This window comes from Ursus americanus, chromosome 16, assembly GCF_024610735.1.
Source record: "Ursus americanus isolate L20-20 chromosome 16, mUrsAme1.1.p, whole genome shotgun sequence".
Taxonomy (NCBI): Eukaryota; Metazoa; Chordata; class Mammalia; order Carnivora; family Ursidae; genus Ursus; species Ursus americanus.
This window is the reverse complement of record NC_142142.1, coordinates 35,748,503-35,772,154: the sequence shown is the minus strand read 5'-3', so window position 1 is coordinate 35,772,154 and position 23,652 is coordinate 35,748,503. Positions and strand designations below refer to the sequence as shown.

General features: G+C 37.9%; 1 protein-coding gene across 1 annotated transcript in view; it reads left to right on the top strand.

The window, feature by feature from the left end:
* Positions 1-23,652, top strand: part of LOC123787894 (beta-galactosidase-1-like protein 2) — a 56,428-nt gene that overhangs the window by 3,837 nt on the left and 28,939 nt on the right. Inside the window, exons 3-8 of the mRNA XM_045790843.2 lie at positions 9,978-10,046; positions 12,589-12,684; positions 13,924-14,032; positions 16,853-16,945; positions 20,134-20,215; positions 21,392-21,456. Coding sequence (XP_045646799.2) covers positions 9,978-10,046; positions 12,589-12,684; positions 13,924-14,032; positions 16,853-16,945; positions 20,134-20,215; positions 21,392-21,456 — 514 coding nt within the window. The remainder of the gene's footprint in view (positions 1-9,977; positions 10,047-12,588; positions 12,685-13,923; positions 14,033-16,852; positions 16,946-20,133; positions 20,216-21,391; positions 21,457-23,652) is intronic.

Genomic DNA, 23,652 nt, shown 5'->3' with positions numbered 1-23,652 from the left:
TGTAGTGTAGATTTGCTGGTGACAAGATTCTCAGCTTTTGTTTGTCTGAAAATGTCTTCATTTTCCGTTTGTTTGTGAGGACTGTTTTCACTAGTATAGAAATTATCAAACTTGGGGGGGGTCATAGGAACCCCTGATTTGTAGCTTGTTGATCAGAAATACAGGTGACAACCTGGGACTGGTATGTTAAACAGAGAAGTGAGGGAGACATCATGTGGGACTGAGCCCTTAACCTGTGGGGGCTGTGCTAACTGTAGGCAATTAGTGTTAGAACTGAATTAAATTGTAGGATACCTGGTTGGTATCTGCTGGGAATTGGAGAATTGCTTGGAGTGGAAAAACCTACGTATCTGGTGTCAGACTATTGTGGGACTAAAGTGAGACAAATTTTCCTTGATATTGACAATTCTTTTTTTTGCAGCACTTAAAAAATATTGTGCTACTTCCTTCTGGCCTCCATGGAATAGGGTTATCTTCCATGTCTCATAATTGACTGTAATTCCAGGTGGGGTTCCTCTATAAGTAATGCATCATTTCTCTCTGGCTGCTTTCAAGTTTTTTCTTTTATTTTTAGTTGTGGGTTTGTGTGTGTGTGTGTGTGTGTTTCAATAAAAAAAAAGACTTTAATTTTTAGAGTAAGTAGTTTTAGGTTCTTAACAAAATTAAGAGGAAGGCACAGAGATTTCCCATATAACACCACCCCCAACCCATGCCAGGACCTCCCTATCAATATCCCCCATCAGAATGGTTCATAAATTATAGTCAACAAACCTACATTGACACATCATTAATCACCCAAAGTCCATAGTTTACATTACAGTTCACCCTTGGTGTTATATATTGTATGGGTTTGGACATGTATAATGACACATATCCAGCATTAATGACACCATGGAAAACTGTTTTACTGTCCTAAAAATCCTGTGCTCCACCTGTTTATCCTCGTTCTCCACTAACTCCTGGCCACCATTGATCTTTTTACTGTCTCCATAGTTTTGCCCTTTTCCAAAATGTCACGTAGTTGGAATCATATAGTATGTGGCCTTTTCAGATGGATTTCTTTCATTTAGTAATATGCATTTAATTTTCCTCTTACATATACTTTCAGGTTACTTTTTCAGTGCTGAATGATTTTCCATTGTATGGATGTACCATGTTTACTTATCCATGTACCTACCGAAGGACATCTTGGTTGCTTCTGCACTTGGGCAATTATGAATAAAGCTGCTGTACGTAATCTATGTGCAAGTTTTTGTGTGACCATGTTTTCAACTCATTTGGTAAATACTGAAGATTATAGGATAAAAATATGTTTAGTTTTGTAAGAAACTGCCAAACGGTCTTCTTTTTTTTTTTTTTTTTTTTAGTTATTTATTTGACAGAGAGAGAGAGCACAAGCAGGGGAAGCCACAGGGAGAGGGCGAGGGAAAAGCAGGCTCCCTGCTCGGCAGGGAGCCCGATGTGGGGCTCGATCCCAGGACCCTGGGATCATGACCTGTGCGGAAGGCAGACTCTTAACCGACTGAGCCACCCAGGCGCCCGCATATTGTCTTCTAAACTGGCTATATCATTTTGCATTCCTACTATAAATGACAGAATGCGTCAAAAAGAGAGTTCCTATTGCCTCATAGCCTTGACAGCATTTAAATTGCATTGTTATTCTCTTTTTGTTGAGGTTCAAAAGTTTTTGTATATTTTGGATAATAGTCCTTAATGAGACAAATCTTTTGCAAGGATTTTTCTCCCAGTCTGTGGCTTGTCTTCTTATTTTCTTGACAATGTCTTTTGCGCAGCATATGGTTTTGATTTTAATGAAGTTCAGCTTAATTATGCCATGCAATGTGCTTTTACTGTTGTGCCTAAAATGTCATTGCCAAACCCAACATTATCTAGATTTTCTTCTATGTTATCTTCTAGGAGGTTCATAGTTTTACACTTTACATTTAAGTTCATTTTTGTAAAGGGTGTCTAATCTATGTCTACATCATTTTGTGTGTGTGTGTGTGTGTGTGTGTGTGTCCTGTTGTTGCAGCACCATTTTTTAAAAAGACTATTTTTTTTTTTTACTGTATTGCCTTTGCTCCTTTGTCAAAAATAAGTGGACTGTATTTGTGTGCATATATTTCTATGCTCACTATTCTGTTTCCTTGATATACTTGTCTATTCTTTCATCAGAGCCACACTGTCTTGATTGCTGTAGCTTCATGGTGAATTTTGAAGTTGGAATGTGTTTGTCCAATTGTTCATTGCTCTTCTGTAGGAAAATGATTGACTTTTGTATATTAACCTTGTTTTCTGAAACCTCGCTATTGACCACTTAGTAGTTCCAAGAGGGGTTTTTTTTTTTTTTTTGTCCTTTGAATTTTTTTTCAAAGATTTTATTTATCATTTATTTGTCAGAGAGAGAGAGAGAGAATGCACTCAAGCAGGGGGAGTGGCAGGCAGAGGGAGAAGCAGGCTCCCTGCTGACAAGGAGCCCACTACAGGACTTGATCCTAGGATCCTGGGATCACGACCTGAGCCAAAGGCAGCTGCTTAACCGACTAAACGCCCTGGTGTCCCTCTTCAATTTTTAAATAGACAAATAATGTCATCAGTGAACAAAGAAGGTTTTATGTTTTTCTTCCCAATCTGTATACTCTTTATTTAATTTCTTGTTTTATTGCATTAACTAGGCTTTCTGGTACAATGTTGAAAAGAGCTGAGATAAGGGACAACTTGCCTTGTCCCTAATCTTAGCAGGGAAGCTTCTGGTTTCTTATGATTAAGTTCCTTGGTATCTGTGGGTTTTCTATAGCTATTCTTTATGAAGTTGAGGCAGTTCTCTTTTCCTAGTTTACTGAGAATTTTTTATTATGAACGGGTGTTGGATTTTCTCAAATGCTTTTTATGCATCTATTGATAAAATTATGTGATTTTCTTTTTTAGCCAGTTGATGTGATTTATTATATGAATAATTATTCTATTCGGGTCTTCAATTGACTGGATGGGGCCTATCCCATTAGGGAGGGCAATCCACGTTACTCAGTCTACCAGTTCAAATGTTAATATTTTCCGGAAACACTCATATACTGTTTGACCAAGTGTCAGAGCACCTGATTGCCTGGTCAAGTCAACATGTAGAATTAACCATTACATTAGCTGTCTTTCACTCTAGGTTTTGGGGCAGCAGTTTTCGCTGTGACCTTTCTTCTCTGATGTATAAGAAGAGTTGTTGCTTTTCTTTTTTTTTTTTTTTTAAGATTTTATTTATTTATTCGACAGAGATAGAGACAGCCAGCGAGAGAGGGAACACAAGCAGGGGGAGTGGGAGAGGAAGAAGCAGGCTCATAGCAGAAGAGCCTGATGTGGGGCTCGATCCCACAACGCCGGGATCACGCCCCGAGCCGAAGGCAGACGCTTAACCACTGTGCCACCCAGGCGCCCCGAGTTGTTGCTTTTCAATGGCTTCCAGCTTATCAGCTTTGTTCTTGTCGTGAGGATGGGAATGACAACTTCGAAGCTCTTTACCCCTTGGATCAGAAAGTGGAAGTCTGTGCATTAATGAAAAATTTGCTCACTTTTTCTTTTCCTCATTAAGAGGTTTGGCCCAAATTACCTACTACCTTTCTGGTAGTAAATATTCTCAATTCCTTTTTCCCTGTTCTTCATCTTAGTTTTATTTTAAAGTAATATTTGATTAGAGTTTAACATGTGTTTAGTATATAAGGCTTTAGCTCGATAAATTTTGATAAAGTGAACCATACTCCTGCAACCAACCCCCTAAGCCTTGTAGTACACCGACATCTCAAAGGCTCCCCATCCCCCTTACAGTCCTGACCTCCCTCCAAAAGATAACTACTACTCATTGCTCTAACACATAGATTACCTTGGCCTGTTTGTGAACTTTATGTGAATGGAATCACACAATATGTACTCTGTTGTGTCTGATATCTTTTGTTCAAGATTATGTTTAGGGTCTTCATCCTTATTATCACATATTTTAGCTTGTTCATTCTCATAGCTGTATGGAATTCCATTGATAATCATACCAAAATGTATTTGTTTTGTCAGTAGACATTTAGATATTTTCAGTTTTTAGCTATTAGAAATAGTGAGGACATGAACAATCTTTTTCTTTTTAAAGATTTTATTTATTTGTTCGATAGAGACAGCCAGCGAGAGAGGGAACACAAGCAGGGGGAGTGGGAGAGGACGAAGCAGGCTCCCAGTGGAGGAGCCTGATGTGGGGCTTGATCCCAGAACGCCGGGATCACACCCTGAGCCGAAGGCAGACGCTTAACGACTGAGCCACCCAGGCGCCCCCAGGACATGAACAATCTTGTACTTGTCTTTTGGTGAGAATATGTAAACATCTGTGTTGGATATACATCTAGGAATGAATATGATGGATAATAGGGTAGGTGTATGTTTAGTTTTAGTAAATAATGTAAACTCATCTTCCATGGATTCCAAAGACATTCCAAAGTCAGTGGCATTATGTAAATACACCTTGTTTTGCAACCATCTCCTCTGTCAATATCCAGAACCTTTTCATTATCCTCTATTAAAAAATAACTTCTCATTCTTTTCTCCCTTCATTCCCTGGTAACACTGTTCTACTTTCTATCTCTGTGAATTTGACTTTTTTAGGTACCTCATCTACATGGAATCATATAATATTTGTTCTCTTATGTCTGGCTTATTTCACTTAGCGCAATGTGCAAGGTTCATTTATGTTATAGCATGTGTCAGATATCATTCCTTTCTAAGGTTGAATAATATTCCAGGGTACGTATACCCTATATTTTGTTTATCCATTCATCTATGGATAGGCATTTGGGTTATTTCTGCCTTTTGGCTATTGTGAACAGTGCTGCTATGAACATCGGTGTATAAATATCTACTTTGGTTCCTGATTTCAGTTCTTTTGTGTATGTACCCAGAAGTGGAATTGCTGGCTCAAATTGTAATTCTATTTTAGATTATTTGAGTATTGCTCATGTTTTTTACAGGATCTGCACTGTTTTACATTCCTACCAACAATGCACAGCATTCCATCCCAGTGATGTGGAATGGCATCTCTTTTTGTGATTTGGATTTGCATTTCCCTAAAGACTAATGGTGCTGAGCATCTTTTCATGTATTTATTGGCCCTTTACATATCTTTTTTGAAGAAATAGCTATTCACATACTTATCTTTTGCCCATTTTTGAATTGGGTAGTTACTGTTGAGTTGTAGAAATTCTTCATATATTCTGAATAGTTATACCTTATCAGCTATGTGATTGCAAATATTTTCTTCTGTGAATTATACTCTGTTGAAAGTGTCCTTTGATGCACAAAAGTTTTAAATTTTCGTGAATTTCAATTTGTCTATTTTTCTTTTTCTTGCCTGTATCTTCATTGTCATATCCAAGAAATTATTGCCGTATCCGATGTCATGAAGCTTTCCCCCAAAGATTTTTTTCTCAGATTTTTATAGTTTTAGTTCCCAGACTGTGAATTTTTTGAGAGTAGGAATTTTTTTCTGTCTGTTTTGATGATCTTTGGTGCTCATAATAGTACCTGGAACATAGTAAGTGCTCAAAAATTTCTGGATGACTTCTGTATATTTCTCTTTTTCAGTTATTATATTAACTAGAAAATGAGTTTACTTTGATTTGACATATATTACACAGCAGGCATCTTGGAATTTGATTCTTACATTTGAGAAAATAATGCACTAAAACCATCATGATTCCAACCTATAATCCAGTTAATTAACACGTCCATCACCTCACATATTTATCTTGTTTTGTTTTGGTGAGAACACTTACTTCCTACTCCCTTAACAAATTTCAGTTACACAATATTATCAACTATCGTTACCATGTTATACGTAGACTTTGTTCATCTTATAATTGAAAGTTTGTATCCTTCTACCAGTCTCTCCCCATTTCTCCCACCCTCAGGCCCTGGAAGCCACCATTGTATTCTGTTTCTATGAGCTCATTTTTTTTTTTTAAGATTTTATTTATTTATTTGAGAGAGAGAGATTGAGAGAATGAGTGGGAGGAGGGGCAGAGGGAGAAGCAGACTCCCTGTGGAACAGGGAGCCCAATGTGGGACTTGATCCCAGGACCCTGGGATCATGACTTGAGCCGAAGGCAGTTGCTTAACCGACCGAGCCACCCAGGTGCCCCATTCTTTTTTAATATGCCACATATAAGTGATACCATATGGTATTTGTCTTTTGCTGTCTGGCTTACTTCACTTAGCATAATGCCCTCCAGATTCATTGATGTTGTCACAAATGACAGGATTTCTTTCTTTTTTTTTAAGGCTAAAAATTGTTCCTGTGTATGTGAGTATGTGTGTATATCACATTTTCTCAATCCATTTATCTGTCATCAGACACTCCTTGGTTATTGTGAATAATGCTACTATGAACATGGGAGTACAGATATTTCTTTGAGGTAATGATTTCATTTCCTTTGGATGTATACCCAGAATAGGATTGCTGAATCATAGAGTAGCTCTATTTTTAATTTCTGGAGGAACCTCCATACTGTTTTCCGTGGTGGCTGAACCAACTTATATTTCCACCAACAGTGCCACAAGTATTCCTTTTTTTTCCACATTCTCACCAACCTTTGTTATATCTTGTCTTTTTGGTGATAGACACCCTAACAGCTGTGAGGCAGTATCTCGTTGTGGTTTTGATTTGCATTTTTCTGATGATTGAGGATACTGAGTACCCTTTCATGTACCTCTTGTACATTTGTACATCTTCTTTGGAAAAAATGTTTGTACAGGTTCTTCGCCTATTTTTTAATTGGATTATTTGTTTTTTCGCTATCGAGTTGTATGAGTTCCTTGTATATTTTGGATGTTAATCCCTAATCATATTTGCAAATTTCATTAGATTTGCAGGTTTGCAAATATATTCTTCCATTCCACAGGTTGTCTTTTCATCATGTTGCTGGTTTTGATAACTATGTAGACCTTTTAGGTTGAAGTAGTCCCTCTTGTTTATTTTTTTTGCTTTTGTTGCCTTGGCTTTTGGTGTCAAATTCAAAAAATTATTGCCAAGGTTGATGTCAAGGAGCTTACCCTTGTTTTTTCCTAGGACCTCTATGGTTTCACATCTTAACATTTATGTCTTTCATCTATTTTGAGTTGATTTTTGTGTGGTGTAAGATAGAGGGCAAGTTCATTCATTTGCATATGGCTGTCTAGCTTTCCCGACAGCATTTATTGCAGAGACTTTCCTTACCTCATTGTATATTCTTGACTATTTTGTCTAAGTTAATTGACTATATGGGCATGCGTTTATTTCTGGGCTCTCTATACTGTTCCATTGACCCTTATGTCTGTTCTTGTTCCAATTCTATTCTGCTGTGATTGCTACAACTTTGTAGTAGTTTGACATCAGGAATTGTGATGCCTCCAGCTTTGTTCTTTCTCAAGATTACTTTGGCTATTCAATGTCTTTTGTAGTTTCATACAAATTTTAGGATTTTTTTTTTTTTCTGGAAAAATGCCATTGTAGCTTTGATAGAGATTGCACTGAATCTGTAGATTGCTTTGGTTGGTGTGGGCATTTTAACAATATTAATTCTTCCAGTCCTAGAGTATGGAATATCTTTTCATTTATTTATGTTGTTTAATTTCTACATGTTTGTGAATTTTCCAGTTTTTCTTTTAATCGATTTCTAGTTTTGTACCATTGTGATCAGAAAAGATGCTTGGTATGATTTCATTCTTCTTAAATTTATTAGGACTTGTTTTGTGGCCTAACATGTGATCTGGAGAATGCTCCACGTGCACCTGAGAAGAATGCGTTTCTGCTGCTGTTGGATGGAATGTCCTATGTATGTCTAATAGCCTCATCTGGTCTAATGTGTGGTTCAAGTCAAGTATTTCCGTATTGGTTTTATGTTTGGATGATCTATCCATTGTTGAAAGTGTGGTATTGAATTAAATCATTTTTTAAGGATCCTGGATTTGTTTCCAAAGTTTTTATGTAAAATTCTATATCTAAATTCTTACATTCCTGATTTGCTCCCTTTTTTCTAGACATGTAAAGCTATCACTATGGAGTTTTACAACGGTATACTTCTGTTTCACCCTTCTCATCCTTTGTGCTGTGTCACGTGCTTTGTTTTGTATAAGCTACAAAATTCATAATACATTGTTATTTTTCTGCTTTGAACATCTAGTTATATTTGAAAGGAAATTGAAGTGATAAAATATGTTTTTTATTTACCACGTATTTACCATTTTTAGTACTCTTCGGTTCCTTTGTATAGATTGTAATTTCCACGTGGTATTTCCTTCTGTGAAAGAACTTCCTTTAACATTTCTTATAGTGGGAGTCTGTTAGTAATGAATTCTCTTAGCTTTTGTTTTTTTGAAAAGTTGATTTTTTCATCTTCTGTTTTGAGGGATAATTTCCCTGAGTGTAGGTAGAATTCTAGGTTGACATGGTTTAATTGTGTTTTTGTTTTTTAATTTCAGTATCTAAAAATGTTTCTTCATTGTTTTTGTTTTTTAATTTCAGTATCTAAAAATGTTTCTTCATTGTCTCCTGACCTGCACATTATCTGATGACAAATCTGCTGTACTTCTTATCATCACCCCCCCCACCCCTGGCTTTGTTTACTTGTAAGATTTTTCTCTCTTTCATTGGTTTTCAGCAATCTGATTCCAATGTGCTATGGTGTAGATCTTGTTTTAAAATTCTACTTGAGGTTCATTGAAAGTCTTGAATCTGTAGGTTTATAGTTTTCATCGAATTTGGTAAAATTGTGACTCTATTTCTACTACTATTTTTGCCTCCCCCTTTTTTTTCCCCAGGAGTCCAATTCCACATATGGTAGACTTCTTGATAAGAAACCACGTATCACTGATCCTGTGTTCATTTTTATTTTTAGTTGTCTTTTCTGTTTTCCATTTTGGATAGTTTCTTTTGTTCTGACCATTTATTCTGTTGTGTATACTCTGCTGTTAGTCTCAGCCAATATATTTTTCATTTGCTGCTGTTAATAGTATCCAGAGTATTTTTTATTGCAGATGCTATATTTTTAAAATTGAGAAGTTCCATTTGAGTCTTTTTTATATCTTCTACTTTCCTCACCACTGTTGTGCATTCCTTTACTTATTAAAGATATGGTAAATATTTGTTATACCTTTGTAGTATTTTTTTTTCCTGCTTGTTTCATCCTAGATGTCATTTCTGAGTTTGTTTCTTTTGCTTGATTTTTTTTTTCTGCTTTGTGTCACATTTTCCTGTGTTTTGCCTGCCTAGGAATTTTCTTAATGGATCCTGGGTATTGTGAATCTTATATTGTTGATTGCTGGATTTCATTTTATTCATCTAAAGGGAACTGTATAATCTAGTTCTATAACCTTTTCAGCTCTTTCTGGTTTCTGTTTTATGGCTAATGGTTTTTCTTTTTTGCCTTTATAGATATGGATTTACATTTTTCATATGTTCTCAGTAGTATTTCTTTTTTTTTTTTTTAAAGATTTTATTTATTTATTCAACAGAGATAGAGACAGCCAGCAAGAGAGGGAACACAAGCAGGGGGAGTGGGAGAGGAAGAAGCAGGCTCATAGCAGAGGAGCCTGATGTGGGGCTCGATCCCAGAACGCCGGGATCACGCCCTGAGCCGAAGGCAGACGCTTAACCGCTGTGCCACCCAGGTGCCCCCTCAGTAGTATTTCAAAAAAGAAATTTGTGGTTGACCCCAGAGGGTGTTACATATGTATCTGTCTTATCTGAAGTTCAGCGTCAAGGAACAATATTATCTGGTTGGATCCGCCCTGGGCATTTGAAGGAGGAAATTTTTAAGCTAATACAAAGTTCACTCACACACAGTCTTGGCTATTGAAATCTTCAATTTCCTTCACAGTCGAGATAGCCCAGGTGCTATATTAAAACTGGAGGAATCAATATGGAATAAGGGCAAATAAGGGAAAAGATTTTTATATTTCTCTTTTTTCCATTGCAGGCATATTCCCTGGAACCTTCATGAGCCAAGAAAAGGCTGGTTTTATTTTACCGCAAACCTGGATTTCATGTATGTCTTAATGCTGAAGTTGCTTTTTTCTATGGCTTGAAGACAGGGTTTAGACTCTGTGGGATCAGATGAACAAAGGCCCATTACCTTCTGTTTGGGAAATCGTTCCCTGGATTGAAGCCCCCTTGAGCAGTGTATCTGTTATTTGCAATAGAGCCTAGACCTTAGTATCTATGGTGCATTTTACATACAGTGTGGTTTAGAAAGTCTGCATCTTGAGTGCTGCGGTTTTAATCTATTGTGAAAAACCGTGCTGTCTCAGTTATAAGAGGACATTTCTGGGCTATAGTTTACAAGGTTTCTAAGGTATGGCACAGACTATAGATGGTCCCCAACTTACAACGTTTTGACTTACAGTGTTTTAACTTTATGATGGTGTAAAAGTGATATGCATTGAGTAGAAACTGTACTTCAAATTTTGAAGTTTGGTCTTTTTTTTAAGGCTAACAATATGTTGTACTATACACTCTTATGATACTGGACAGCAGCAGCTAGCTGTAGTTCCCAGTCAGCCTTGCAATCATGAGGGTAAATAGTGAAATACTTACAACCATTCTGTACGTATACAACCATTCTGTTTTTCATTTGGAGTGTAGTAGTCAATGAATTACATGAGATATTCAACACATTATTATAAAATCGGCTTTGTGTTAGATGATTTTGCCCAGGTGCAGGCTGATGTAAGTGTTCCGAGCACATTGTAGGTTAAGCTAAGCTATGATGTTCAGCAGGTTATGTGTACTAAATGCATTTTTTACTTACGATATTTTCAACTTATGATGGGTTTATTGGGATGTAACCCCATCTTAAGCTCAGGAAGATCTATAATTGTTTATTCAAAAATATATATTAACTATCTGCTAGAGTTCAGAAATTGTCTTTGGTGCAGGAGATGGACAGATAATATACTTCATACTGTCAAGACTTAAGGATTCTCTATAGAGAGGGAGACAAAAAAGATACTCCCTAAAACACACAACTCAAACTATGGGAACAGATCAGGGAAGACAACAGTGAAGTTATAGCTGAAGGAAATTAAAATGTTGAGCAGGAGTTTGCTTGAGGGGGCTGAGTGGTATTTTAGGCAGAGGGTCCAGCAAGGGCAAAGTCAGAGATGTGAGAGAACATTTTTAATTTAGTTTAGGTGATGTTAGCTGCTGTAACAAGTAAGCCTCAATGTCTTTAGCAATAAAGGTTTATTTTCATTTAAGTAAAATTTAAAATAGGTATTCCTGGTAAGCATTATGTCTCTCTTCCAAGAAATAATTGAGAGATTCAGGGTCTTTCTATCTGTGGCTTCACCATCTTCATCACACAGCTTCCAGGCTGCTACTCTTATCTGCATCAAGTCAGCAAGTGGAAGAGAGAGCAGGGAGAATCTTTTTAGGAAATTGGAACACATTGCCCCTGTTCACATTCTGTTGGCTTGAAGTCAGTCACATAGCAACACCTCAATGTGTGGGAGGCTGGGAAATGTAGTCCAGCTGTGTGCCCAGGAAGAAAAGGCAATGGTCTTGGTGATTGACTTTCTGTCATATGTTATATATTCTAGGAACTTCAAATAATGCTGTCTGGTTCTCCTATTAGTTTAAGTAGAGAAAATGCCAAAAAATAAAGCTGAATAGATAGTAGACCACGTCTTGCCTTTGTATTTACTGTGTTTCACAATTTGGAATCTTTTCTGAAGTCATTGGGAGTCATTTGAAGAATTTTAATTTGGCAAGTTTGTGCATTTAGAAAGATTGTTCCAGCAGTATTTTAAAGAGGCAGAATAATATAGGAGTTGATATTTCATTTCTGGAAGCTCTCTGCCTGATTGTACTTTTAGTTCTTACATTTACTGAAAATATGACCTTTAGGAAGCTCTGACTTGTTTAAGCTTTTATTTCCTTATCAGTAAAATGGACACAATATTGATACTTATCTCACTGAATTGTCAAATAAAGTAATAGTCTTAAAGAAGACTGTAGTGCCAGATGCTGATACAAGGTAAAAATTAACTCCTATTTTTGTTGTTGATAATGATTATTGATGTGACTGGAGAAGCACTGGAAGGAGGTAAGAAGAAGGAAGGAAAGCAGTCAGAAAACCACTGTAATAACTCCGGTGTGAAATGATGAGTTCTATAATAAATGTGGTAGAACTAGAAATTAAGAGGAGTTTCATGTTTGAAAACATTAAGTCGGAGGAATAAGCATGATTTGGTGACGACTAAAAGTAGGAGACACAGAAGAAGGAGGAACAAGATTTGTAAGAGTCTGCCTTAGCACGGCTTTCTGGCACAGTGGTGCCCGTTACATGGGGAGGAATGGGCTTCTGGACTTTCTCTTCCTGTCTTGTTTTCTAGCACCTTGAATGAGCCCCTTCGTTATTGAGTGTAGGGCTCCTTGTGCCCCTGGTTCATGTCACCTACGAGGACTTTTGTAGACCAGGCTGGGAGTTCTACCCATTCTAACCTCAGAAGAGACCTCAGGGAGCTAAAGAGTAGTGATTCCAGTTCTCAGCCTGAATAATAAATGTTCCTTATTGCTTCACTTCCCAGGGCTTTTATAGCCATGGCTTCGGATGTGGGGCTGTGGGTCATTCTGTGTCCAGGCCCCTATATCGGTAGCGACTTAGACCTTGGAGGCTTACCCAGGTAAGTTGTTATCTGAGGCCCCTGGCCATGACTCCATATGGGCCCCTAGCACATTAAAATGCAAGTTAGAGCAAAGGGTTTTGCTGGTTTTCTGTGTACATTTTTAAACTATACTGCTTTCCCATTTAATGACATAGAAAATGAACTTTGATTATTATATAGTATGTGTTTGTTTTACATAAACCTCCATCTCATTTCTGCAGTGTAAATAATATAGAGTACTTTTTTTTATTTTAGTAAAAGCTTGTGGCTGCCACTTAAACAATACCTTTGTAAGTTCTAGTTTTTGTGATGGAGGTACAAATAGTAAGAAATTGGGTCAATTATCTCTTTTTGAAGAGGGGTTTTCCCTTTTTAGCTTCCAGTCATTTTTTACTATAGTAAAATACACATAACATATTTACCATTTGGAAGTGTACAGTTTTGTGGCAATTAAGTACATCAAAAATGCTGAACAACCATCACCATTCTCTAGCGCCAGACTTTTTTGCCACCCAAAAAGGAAGTCCTATGCCCAGTCTTCTCCCATTATTCCCTCCCCCAGCCCCTGGCAACCACCAGTTTGCTTTCAGACCCTGTTGGTTTGCCTATTCTGTGTATTTCACATGAATGGAATTATAGAATATGTGACCTTTCGTAACTGGCTTCTTTGCTTAGCATTATATTTTCAAAGTTCACCCATGTTGTAGCATACAGTTCTTCATTCCCCTTTTATGGCTAAATAATACTCCGTCAAAGAGGATTTTTTAAAAACTTTAAAACAGCTTTATAAAAGTCTCACTCCAGACTAGGGGTTGGCAAACCTTTTCTGTAAAAGGCCAGATAATATTTTCAGCTTTGAGAGCCACGTACACTGTCTGTTGTGACTACTCAATCCTGCTCTTGTAGCATGAACACAGCTGTGACAGTATGTAAATAAATGGGCGTGGCTGTGTTCCAATAGAACTTTATTTACAGAAACGGACAATGGCTCTGATTTGGCCTGTGGGCTGCAGTTTGATGACTCTGCTCTGGCTCATTTCCTCATTACACAACTCTGATGTGTATTTTGAGGAAAGAGGTGGTGGCTAAGGTGCTGAGCTATTTGCAACTAGAATGCAGATTGCTTTTTTTAGAGATGGATTAAGATCTCACAATATACTGTTCCAGTGTGTCTGTCCTTGTTTTCCAGCCTCATGCTTGAGTATTTCTTATTGCTGTTTCCTACCCCAAGAATGATTCCTACCTTTTCAATCCTAGCTGGTTACTCCGGGATCCAAAAATGAAGCTGCGAACAACTTACAGGGGCTTCACTAAAGCAGTGAATCTCTATTTTGATAAGATAATTCCCAAGATAGTTCAACTCCAGGTAAATCCAAATTCCCCATTCCTATGACCAAGGGAAGTCATTGCCTCAATTGATTTCTTGGTTAGGGCTAGCCTATTTTCTATCACACAGAAGCAGAAGTGTGTATAGCAGCTCGTTCCAATTCCTTATTTAAGAAATATTAGGTTTTTATTACCTTGCTTTTGTGCCTGTTTCCTACTTGCTGCCCACCAGGAAGCCTTTTCTCTGGCAGCTTAAAATTGCACTCTGTATATTTTTGTTTTCTCCGTTGTATCTTTGCCCTCAGTCACCACAAATGGGAAATTAATGATAGTCCTTAAAATGTCTTAATTTGGCTGCTAAAGGTAGCTACTTGTCAGCCCTTCACACATAATAGATTAGATGGGTGACCTTAGGTCAGCGATTTTGTAGAAGTTGCAATTTATTTTTTAACATCCCTCCACCATAATAAAACCATGGTGCCAAATATAATCATTGTTTAGTGCTACTATATTTCAAAAATGGTTGGAAAATATTTAAAGGACTATATAATAGATAGAAAATGAGCAGAAGGAGTGAACACAAATATAACATCTATTAGGTATCAAGCTTTCTGTGAGGCAATCAGCATTTACCTAGCATATTTCACTGCCATAGTAATCATTTGAAGGAGATGTTATCATAGATTGAATGGAGGCAATGGCAAACTTGTCTGTGGGTAGGAGAGGGCTTCACAGAGTGTGAATTTGAATTTACTAAGGAGAGTTGGTTCCTAACATTGTGAGTATCTCAGAGTTAATCAGACTCAGGAAAGCTGTTAAAACCACTAAGTGACTGAAGAGTGTGAATCAGTGTGTCATTTGGGGGTTGTAGTGATTATCCTTTACAAAGATTAGAGCTGTGCTGTCCAGTATAGTAGCCATAGCCACATGTGGTTATTTAAACTTAAATAAATCAAAGAAAATTAAAAATTTGTTTCTTCCTTTACAGTAGACACATTTTTAGCGCTCAGTAGGCATGTGTGGATGGTTGCTACCATATTGAACAATGCAAACACAGAATATTTTCATCATCAGAAAGTTCTGCTTGACAGCATTGAATTAGAGTACTCAGCCCACTCCAGATCAGACCTGTCAGTCTTGAAACTCCTGGAAAACTAAATTAATAATCAGAACCTTGCTTAGCGAGCAGAAAAACAGGGTCTGAGGAGGTTGGGAGGCCTCAAAAGCATTTTATCATGGCGTTATGAATCAGTACTTGCAACTGAGTAGCTGCTTTTTAGAACTTTCAGTTGTATCAGTCTGGTTCTGAGTCTCTTGCTAACCCCAGTACTGTCAATTTCTGGATCTTCCCTCTTTCCATATATATTCTCTAATCTGCTAGATTCATAATTGGATGGATGGGAAAGGGGAAGAGAGAAGCAGGTTTTGAATAAGTTTTTCAGTGTCAGCAGAGGGTGACATTTAAAGGTTTGAGAAACACTTTTTTGGGCCTTTTGTCCTTTTTTCCCTATCAGGATACAATGCAGTCAGTTATTCCTTGCTTGCTAAAAATTCTCCCATTTCAACTCTTTCCACCCAGTTGCTCCTGAGCCACGTTGAACACAGGTTTTGATGTGCAAACACTTCAGTGGCACTTAGACATAGTCCTGAGTGTTGTCCAGATTCTTACTTGCATGGTTGGTACGGAGTTTAATTCTTAGAAGTCAACACTATTTCTGTTCCTATATGCTGGGAGTAGTACCTCATGCTTGCCCACGTATCTCCAAGATTAGGTTGAGGAGGTGCCAAAGTGGCACGATGAAGCTTGACTAGGGTGTGGTAGGTGCAAGATGTGAAGAGGAAATATATTGGCTGGACTGGAGAGAATTTTAAAGATAGGAGATGACTGAGCATGTTACCATCAATAGATAGGAGTCAGTAGGGATGGGAAATGTGAAGATATCTGCAAGAGGGCATAATTAGGAGAGCAGAAGGGGATGTGATTCAGCACAAAGTTGGGATTAATAGAGAACTATGAGAAACATCAACATTTAAAAGGTGGGTAGGGCAAGAGGAGCTCACAAAAGAAACTGAAGAGTAGTGACCAGGGAGGCAGGCTAGAAACTAGGAGACAGCAATAGGAGACCACAGAAGAGAGGTTGTCAAGAAGGAGAAGGTAGCCAAGGATGTCAAATGTTGCTCAGAGAGGCAGTAAATTTGGATTGAAATTTATCATTTGAACTTAACAGAAGGTAATGTTAATCATGTAGGTGGAATGGAAAGAATAGAAATGAGTAAAAGAGTAAATGAGAGAATAAGAAGTCAAGTGTTAGTACAGGAATATTTCAGAGTTTGTCCATGAAGGTGAAGAGGGCAAGACAGTGGAAGGGGAAGTGGTCCAGGCAAGTTATTTTTAACAGAGGACTTTGAGTCAATTTAAATGATGATGGGGAGGGTTTAGTAAAGAAGGAGATGATGATACAGAAGCAGAAGGGTAGTCCAAAAAGAGTGAAGTTCCTGAGAAGTGGGAAGGAGGTGAGACGACTCTTAGGATGAGAGACACTTGACTCATTTAACTGGTGCTAAGGTAGAAAGGATGGAAGTGGAGGTTTGAAGCGTCATGCTTAATGCATTGAATCAGGAGGGAAAAAGGTAGGAGTCCATTAATAAGGAGTACTAGAAAAGGTAGGATTCTAGAAGAAATTGACTGCTGACTGTAGAGTGAGAGAAATTGTCTGAACTATAGTGTAACTTGGAGGTGAGTTTTGGAATATGTTATTTTTATGGCACTCTAAATATGTATGTACAACAGCAAATAGAGAAAATACAGCCTTTCCCATCAGTAACTTCACTCTCAAACTCTGGTCTCCTTGATCCTCAGTATGGAAAGGGAGGCCCCATCATTGCTCTGCAGGTTGAGAATGAATATGGTTCATATCATCAGGATAAAAGATACATGCCATATATTAAAAAGGTAAGTGCTCCTTTAATTTTCCTCCATATTTACATATTTATTTTCTCAGTTTGTTAGTTTGTGGAGCAAACATATCCCAAATAGCTGTAGCTTGCATGATACCATGGGATATAAAGATAAATTAGGTCCAGTTTAATTTTTTCATGCATTTGCATCCTAGAGAGGAGACAAGAAACTACGTACACAACTCTCATGTAAGGCAAAGAATGATGTTAAAATATTTTTCCTTTCTGTGAACATCACAGCTCTCTTTTGGTTGGTGTTTGTATAATACATCTTTTCTATCCTTTTACTTTCAGTTATTCTGGATTCATATGCTTAAGGAACATACCTTGTAAGCAGTATATAATTAGAGTTTGTTTTTGTTAATTCGTTATGAAGATTCTTGTCTTTTAAATGAGGTATTTGGCTTATTTACATTTAATATAATTACTGACAGTGGCATTTAAATCTACCATCCTGTTACTTTCTTTCTATTTGTCCTACCTGTCCTATGGTCCTTTTTCTTTTCTTTTTTTTTCTTCTTTTGGATTGACTATTTTTCTTTTTTTTATTATTCCATTTTCTCCTGTATTAGCTTGTTAAACAGTTTTTACTTCTCTTTTAGTATTGGCCATAGAGACTACTATTCGTCCGGGAACTATTAATGTCTAATATAAATTAGTGTGTTTGCCAGTTCCAAGGCAAAGAAAGCACCTGAGAATAGTTTAATTGCCTTTTCCTCTTTTCTTTTCTCAGTACTGTTGTTATTTCTTTTAATGCTATGTGTATTTTCGACCCACAAGATATTATTTTTATTATTGTATGGAGTCATTTAGATTTATGCACATAATTCACTTTTTGTTGCTCTTCTCTCCTCTCTAAGCATTCTCTCTCTTATTATTTCCTCTGCCTAAAGAACACCTATTTGTATTTTCTTTGTTGCAGGTATGCTATTAACAAATTCTCTCACCTTTTGTTTGCCTGAAAATGTGCCTAGCTCATCATCATTTTGAAGGATATTTGTACTTTATTTAGAATTCTAGGTTGGCAATCATTTTCTTTGCTGATTCTCTAGTGTACATTGTTTTTATGAAGAAGTTAAGTATTGATAAGATTATTGTTCCTTTGAAGGTAAAATGTATTTTTCTTCTTGTTCCTTTTAAGATTTATTTTTTGGTTTTCTCAACTTTACGAAGATTTGGCTAGGTGTGGTTTTCTTTCTGCTCTTATTCTGCTTACATTTGTTTGCACCCTTTATTATGTGGCTTGAAGTCTTCATTGGTTTTGGAAAATCTTCAGCAACTGTCAGCACCATTTTTTTCTCTCCTCTCCTCTAGGACTTCTGTTATACAAAATTAGATATTTTCATCATATCTGTTTTGCTCTTTTCTGGATGATTTTTTCTAAGATATCTTGTAATCTATGAATTTTCTCTGCAGCTTTGTCTAATTTGATGTTAAACCTAGGTTTAGTTTCAGATATAGTGATTTTTAGCTCTAGAATTTTCATTTGATTCTTTTCTATGGTTTCCTTTTTTTGGCCAAAATTTTTCCATTTAAAAAAAATTCCTTGAACATATTAATTATAATTATTTCAAAGCTATGTTTAAGAAACCTAATGTCTAATTTCCTATGTATCTGTTCTGTTGTTTGTTTTTCTCATGGTTTCAGTAAAGTAATATCTTTTGGTATACCTAATAATTTTTCAATCCAATTTATTTATGAAAACATGACTGAAATCATTTGAAGCTATTCATATGGGATTATTTTTGCTTCCAGAAGGTAGTTGAAATGATTTGGAGCTGGGCTTTAATTATTATGAGAGCAAGTCGGATTCTTGTTCACCTTCTCTCCTAGGGGATAGCGCTTTGGGTCCCAGCTGAAAGCCTAGAATTGTTATGGCCCCTCCTCTACTTTGGCAGTCTATGAACTGCAATTTCTTTCCCCACATCTCATAAATTGCTGGGTAATCTACTCAGCTTTTCAGCCTCTCAGCTGATGCTTGGGGAATCAGACAATGTCTCAAGGAAAAATATGAGGCGTGCTGTATTCACCTCTCTAGGCTGCCTACCTCTCTGAAACCTGACTCCTCAAGTCCTGTCTTGATATATCTAGTATCTTCAAGTTAAAAAAAATTTTTTTTTGTCCAGTTCATCTAGTTGCTATTAGCAGGATGGTTAGTCTGAAACAAAATAGCCCACTGTCCTGGAAGTGGAACCTATTGCTATCCCTGTGAGTAGTGGTCCATGAACCCCGGTTAACACCCTTTTCATTATCAAGTGTTCTAATTTAGATGAAAAGTTATATGGTCACCTACCAATAGGCCCTATTGCTTGCTGGGACTAAAGGGGTGAAACATTGTGTCTTATTGGACCTATGGTAGTGGAAGGTTGACTGTAATTAATATATGACATGCTGTCTCCTCTCACTCGTTCTGTTCACCTCTCAGCCTTCGCTGTGTTACAGAAGAGTTCAGGAGAAGCAAACCACCTTCTCATACCCAACAAGCAGCCCTAGGATAATTGCAGGAATAGTTTCACCTTCAGGATATTGTCACCCACAGACCCTGGAAGGCATACCTTTGGCTTTTCTCAGTATTCATGGTCATAGTCTCAGTATTTGACCTTTCAAGTAGATAAGTTTCTTAGCCTCTTCTGTCTTTCTTTGATTTAGACTCTCTTGGATTTATTTTTATTTAGAGACATTAAAGTCTCATGCAGCAACAAGTGTGACCATAAGGATTGACTAAACAAAAATTTACTTGCGCTTGCCATAGACCAAAGGAAAACCAGCAGTGTGTGTGTTTCCTAGTCCATCCTGTGAATTAGGTCCACGGCATGTGGTTAATTCGAGCATGAGTGTGGAGGACGGGGTTTGTCTTAAATTCTTTGATGCACTAGACAAAATCTGGGATTCAGGCCCTTAGGGGAAAGCACTTGTATTAAGGTGAATGCAAACAGTCCCACTGCCTCTTCCTTTAGGTCTGATATTTTAATTGTCAGTCTGGCCTTTCTGAGTGTGGCTGAGGCAGGGATGATGTTTTTTGTTCTAATTTACTAACTTACAAGTAGTTGGATGAGGGAATTAGAACTTTTTCTCCATTCCTTAGCTTCATTCCAGTGTTTTTATCACCATCATTTTTTTCTAGAGAGAAGCCATTCCATGGGACCAGGGACAGTTCATTTACCTTACCAAATTTCTCCATAGGCCCTGATCACAAGAGGAATCAAGGTGCTGCTTATGACTGCTGATGATGGAGCAGAACTGACAAGAGGCCACTTAAAACGGGGTACAATTTCTCTTTATTTCCTGTACTAGTGAAGTCTGAAACAGAACAGTAGTCCTTCTGATGCTTTATTTTTCCCCATAGTTTTCTTTGTAAAGATTTTATTTATTTGAGAGAGAGAGAGAGAGCATGAGAGCATGTACACCCACAAATGGGGGATGGGCAGAAGAGGGAGTGGGAGAAGCAGGCTCCCCACTGAGCACGGAGCCTGACGGGGGGCCTGATCCCTGGGACCCCGAGATCACAACCTGAGCTGAAGTCGGATGCTTAACAGACTGAGCCACCCAGGTGCCCTGAGGCCCCATAGTTTTTAGGAAAAAGTGGTGGGGCTGAGTTAAGGAACCAGTCCTTACCTTGCTACCCCACCAGCTGTTACCCTAGAGCACCAACAATGCTGAACGCTTGCTCCATCCTTTCCAGTCCTCTGGGCCTGGCTGGGACCAAAGTAAAGACTATCTTTGTCATTGCCAAATGGCCATGTCTGAACAACAGGAAGTGGAGGCAGTGTCAGAGAAATAGTACTGTCGTGGACCGAGCCCCAGGAGCTCAGGGGATAAATAAGTTTGGGGAATAAGCATAGTAGGGAAACATGGAATAGAATTATAAGGAAGAAATATGGATTGGTATTTTTGAAAATGGAAAAAGGCAACGTGCAGACAAATAGAACCGGAGAACAGTGCTATTTGCAGTCCTTTCACCCAAACAGCTTGTCAGGCATGTTCTCCTCTGTTGGCCTTCCTCCCATCTTTTGGCATCTTTCATCTCGTAGGAGAGGCAGGACAGTGTTCTGAATTAGAAGTCATGAGATCTATAGTCAAGTTTTAGGTCTTAGGCTATTCATCTCTCTGGGCTGAGTTTCTTCATTTGGCTTTCATTTATTCGTCAGCATAATGTGATTTTATCTTAACTGCCCTTATTGTCTGCGTCATTCATTGTAAATGCTAAGTGAAGGGATGTATGGGAAAGCACTTTGTATGGAGCAGGTTTGGACCCACATGCAGGATCCTATCTTTATTATTAACCACAGTCAATAAAGTGTTAATGAGAACTACCTGTGAGGTGTATGTGCAGAAGGTGTGGAGGCCCAGGTCTTCATCCTGTGTCTGGGAATATCTTCTGTCTCTGCTCAACCGTGCTGGTAGGAGGACCTTATACACAGTGTCTCCTTTTCCTCCACAGTACTTTCCACTGTCCACATGAAGCATATAAAGAAAGCAACTTATGATACACTCTTATCCATTCAGGTAAGGACATTCCAGAGATGGCATATGTTTTGATTCTTGCTTACGCTAGGATCTCTAGCTCATTTTGGGGGGAAGTTCTTTAGTTCAGTTAAGACTTTGATCTGTTATGCCCTTGAAATGCCTGCTCTAGGGGGTGTGGGGTGTAACTAAATCAAGTTCAAATGCTTACAATGCCTGGCCCGTAGCCCCTTAGAAGGATACAGAATGAGAAACGTGGCACACTAGCAGGGCAGCATCAGTAGGAATCCTCACAGCAGTCCAGGGGCTATACCCTACCCCAAGTGACGCTCAGGTTTTAAGGAATGGGAACCATCCTTGCAGAGAAGCCTCAGTCTCAGGGGAGGAGCCAACCAGTGTCCTTTGTCACAGCTTTATAGGTATAGATTCCAGGTCTGCTGAAGGGAACTCTTGGTTTCAAGATACACTGCATGCAGAAAGCTAGACCTATACTAGGGATTTATGTTATCATTGGTAGTTCTCCAGTCCAGATCTGATTTGCTTATCAGAGGTCATCTTAATCATAGCAATCTACCTGATAACGTGGATAACAGTCTGCCTTTATCTGGTTTTCAGGTAGACCTGAAGTTAGTTTGCATGGGCAAAGAGAGAGGTTTTGTTAACCCTTTACTCATAGCCCCATTCACCTGTAACTACTTATAATCCAGTGAGAAAGACAGGGAATGTAAATAAATGCAAGATAGGAAGTGCTAATTGCCATAAAACTGTTAGTGGGTAACTGGAGGTCAGAGGGTGGCACTGGTTTCTACCCCCAGCTGAGATCCATGCATACATGTTTCATTTTTCACAGGACTGAAATATATAGTATTAGGAGCAAAAGAAGAATATGTTAATTACCATCAATATAAAATAATGTCTGGAATTCTAAAAACTGTTAAATCCCTGATTCTCTTCCCCTGTGGTCTGAGACAACACTAACATTTAGATAAAAGTATAAAGGGAGATGTATCCAGCCTTATAATGACTGGGCCAACATCAGGAAGTAGTACAGGTAGCTCAGAGCTGTGCAGGGATTGGGGTGAGTGCATTCCAAGAGAATATGAAGAAAGACTGTAATTCCCAGGGCAAAATAAACACTCCGATAGATGCTAACATTATGATAATGGAGGAAGAAGGGAGGGGGGGAGCAATAAAACCAGCAGAGTCTAGAGTTAAAAGTGATATGCTGTCTATAATTAGCAAAGTTCTGAAAATAAGGTCATTTGTTTATTTATTGAGTCAGTCAGGTAAGTGTTTTTAGCATCTACTATGTACCAGTTAGGTACTTTTCCAGGCATTGTGTATAAAGCAGTGAACGAAATCTATAAAAGTGAAACTTTTAGAGTTTATATTTTAGTGGTAAGAGACAATGAATAAATAAAGATAAAAATAGAGTATGGGTTAGTAACAAAAGCTAGAAAAACATAATATTTATATACACAGCTTTTTTATGTTTATTTCTTATATCACCATGTTAGAAACTATTAATCTTATTCTCATTTTGCGGATGAGGAAAGATGACTTAGGTTAAATTACTGATTTGAGATCACAGGTGGACAGTCAGATCATGCAATAGAATAACCCAGACTTAAACCTTCTGCTTCCAAATCCCATGCTCTTCTCACTTTCTTATATCATTAACCATTTTAAATTCCTTTGGTGGTGAGAGAATGATTTGATACAATATAGGAGCAATCACAGGAATTAAATAGTGAAAATGAGTACCCATAGCTTTAGAAGGGTCATTGTAATTTGTTTCTAGTACATTTCTTACGTGAGAAAGTGAACATGAGAGAAACAGAATTCTTAGGACAGATGTAACTGGATATGGGGAGAAAGCAGAGCTTTTGAACCCCTATTTTGTTTTTGTGTTCTCAAAGAGATTCCTATCCAAACTGGTCAAGGTGGAGCCTACATACTTAAGGGGGAGCTCAAGCTTGAAGTGCATGAGAAGTTAGACTTTTCAAACTTAGATCAGAATGAACACGTTATTTTGAGTGGGTACCTTGTGCCAGATCCTGTGCTAGGCTCTGGATACATACTGGTGACGAAAAAGATATCTTCTTTGTCCTTGCGGAGGACTTTCCAGGATTGTTCAATGAATATGGGGGCTCTGTTGTTGGCTTTGCTCTGACCGATCCTCTTCTGAGGGAAGGTACCAGAAGCTGTGCTTGTCGAAGGTCTAGATGAGACGGTGTG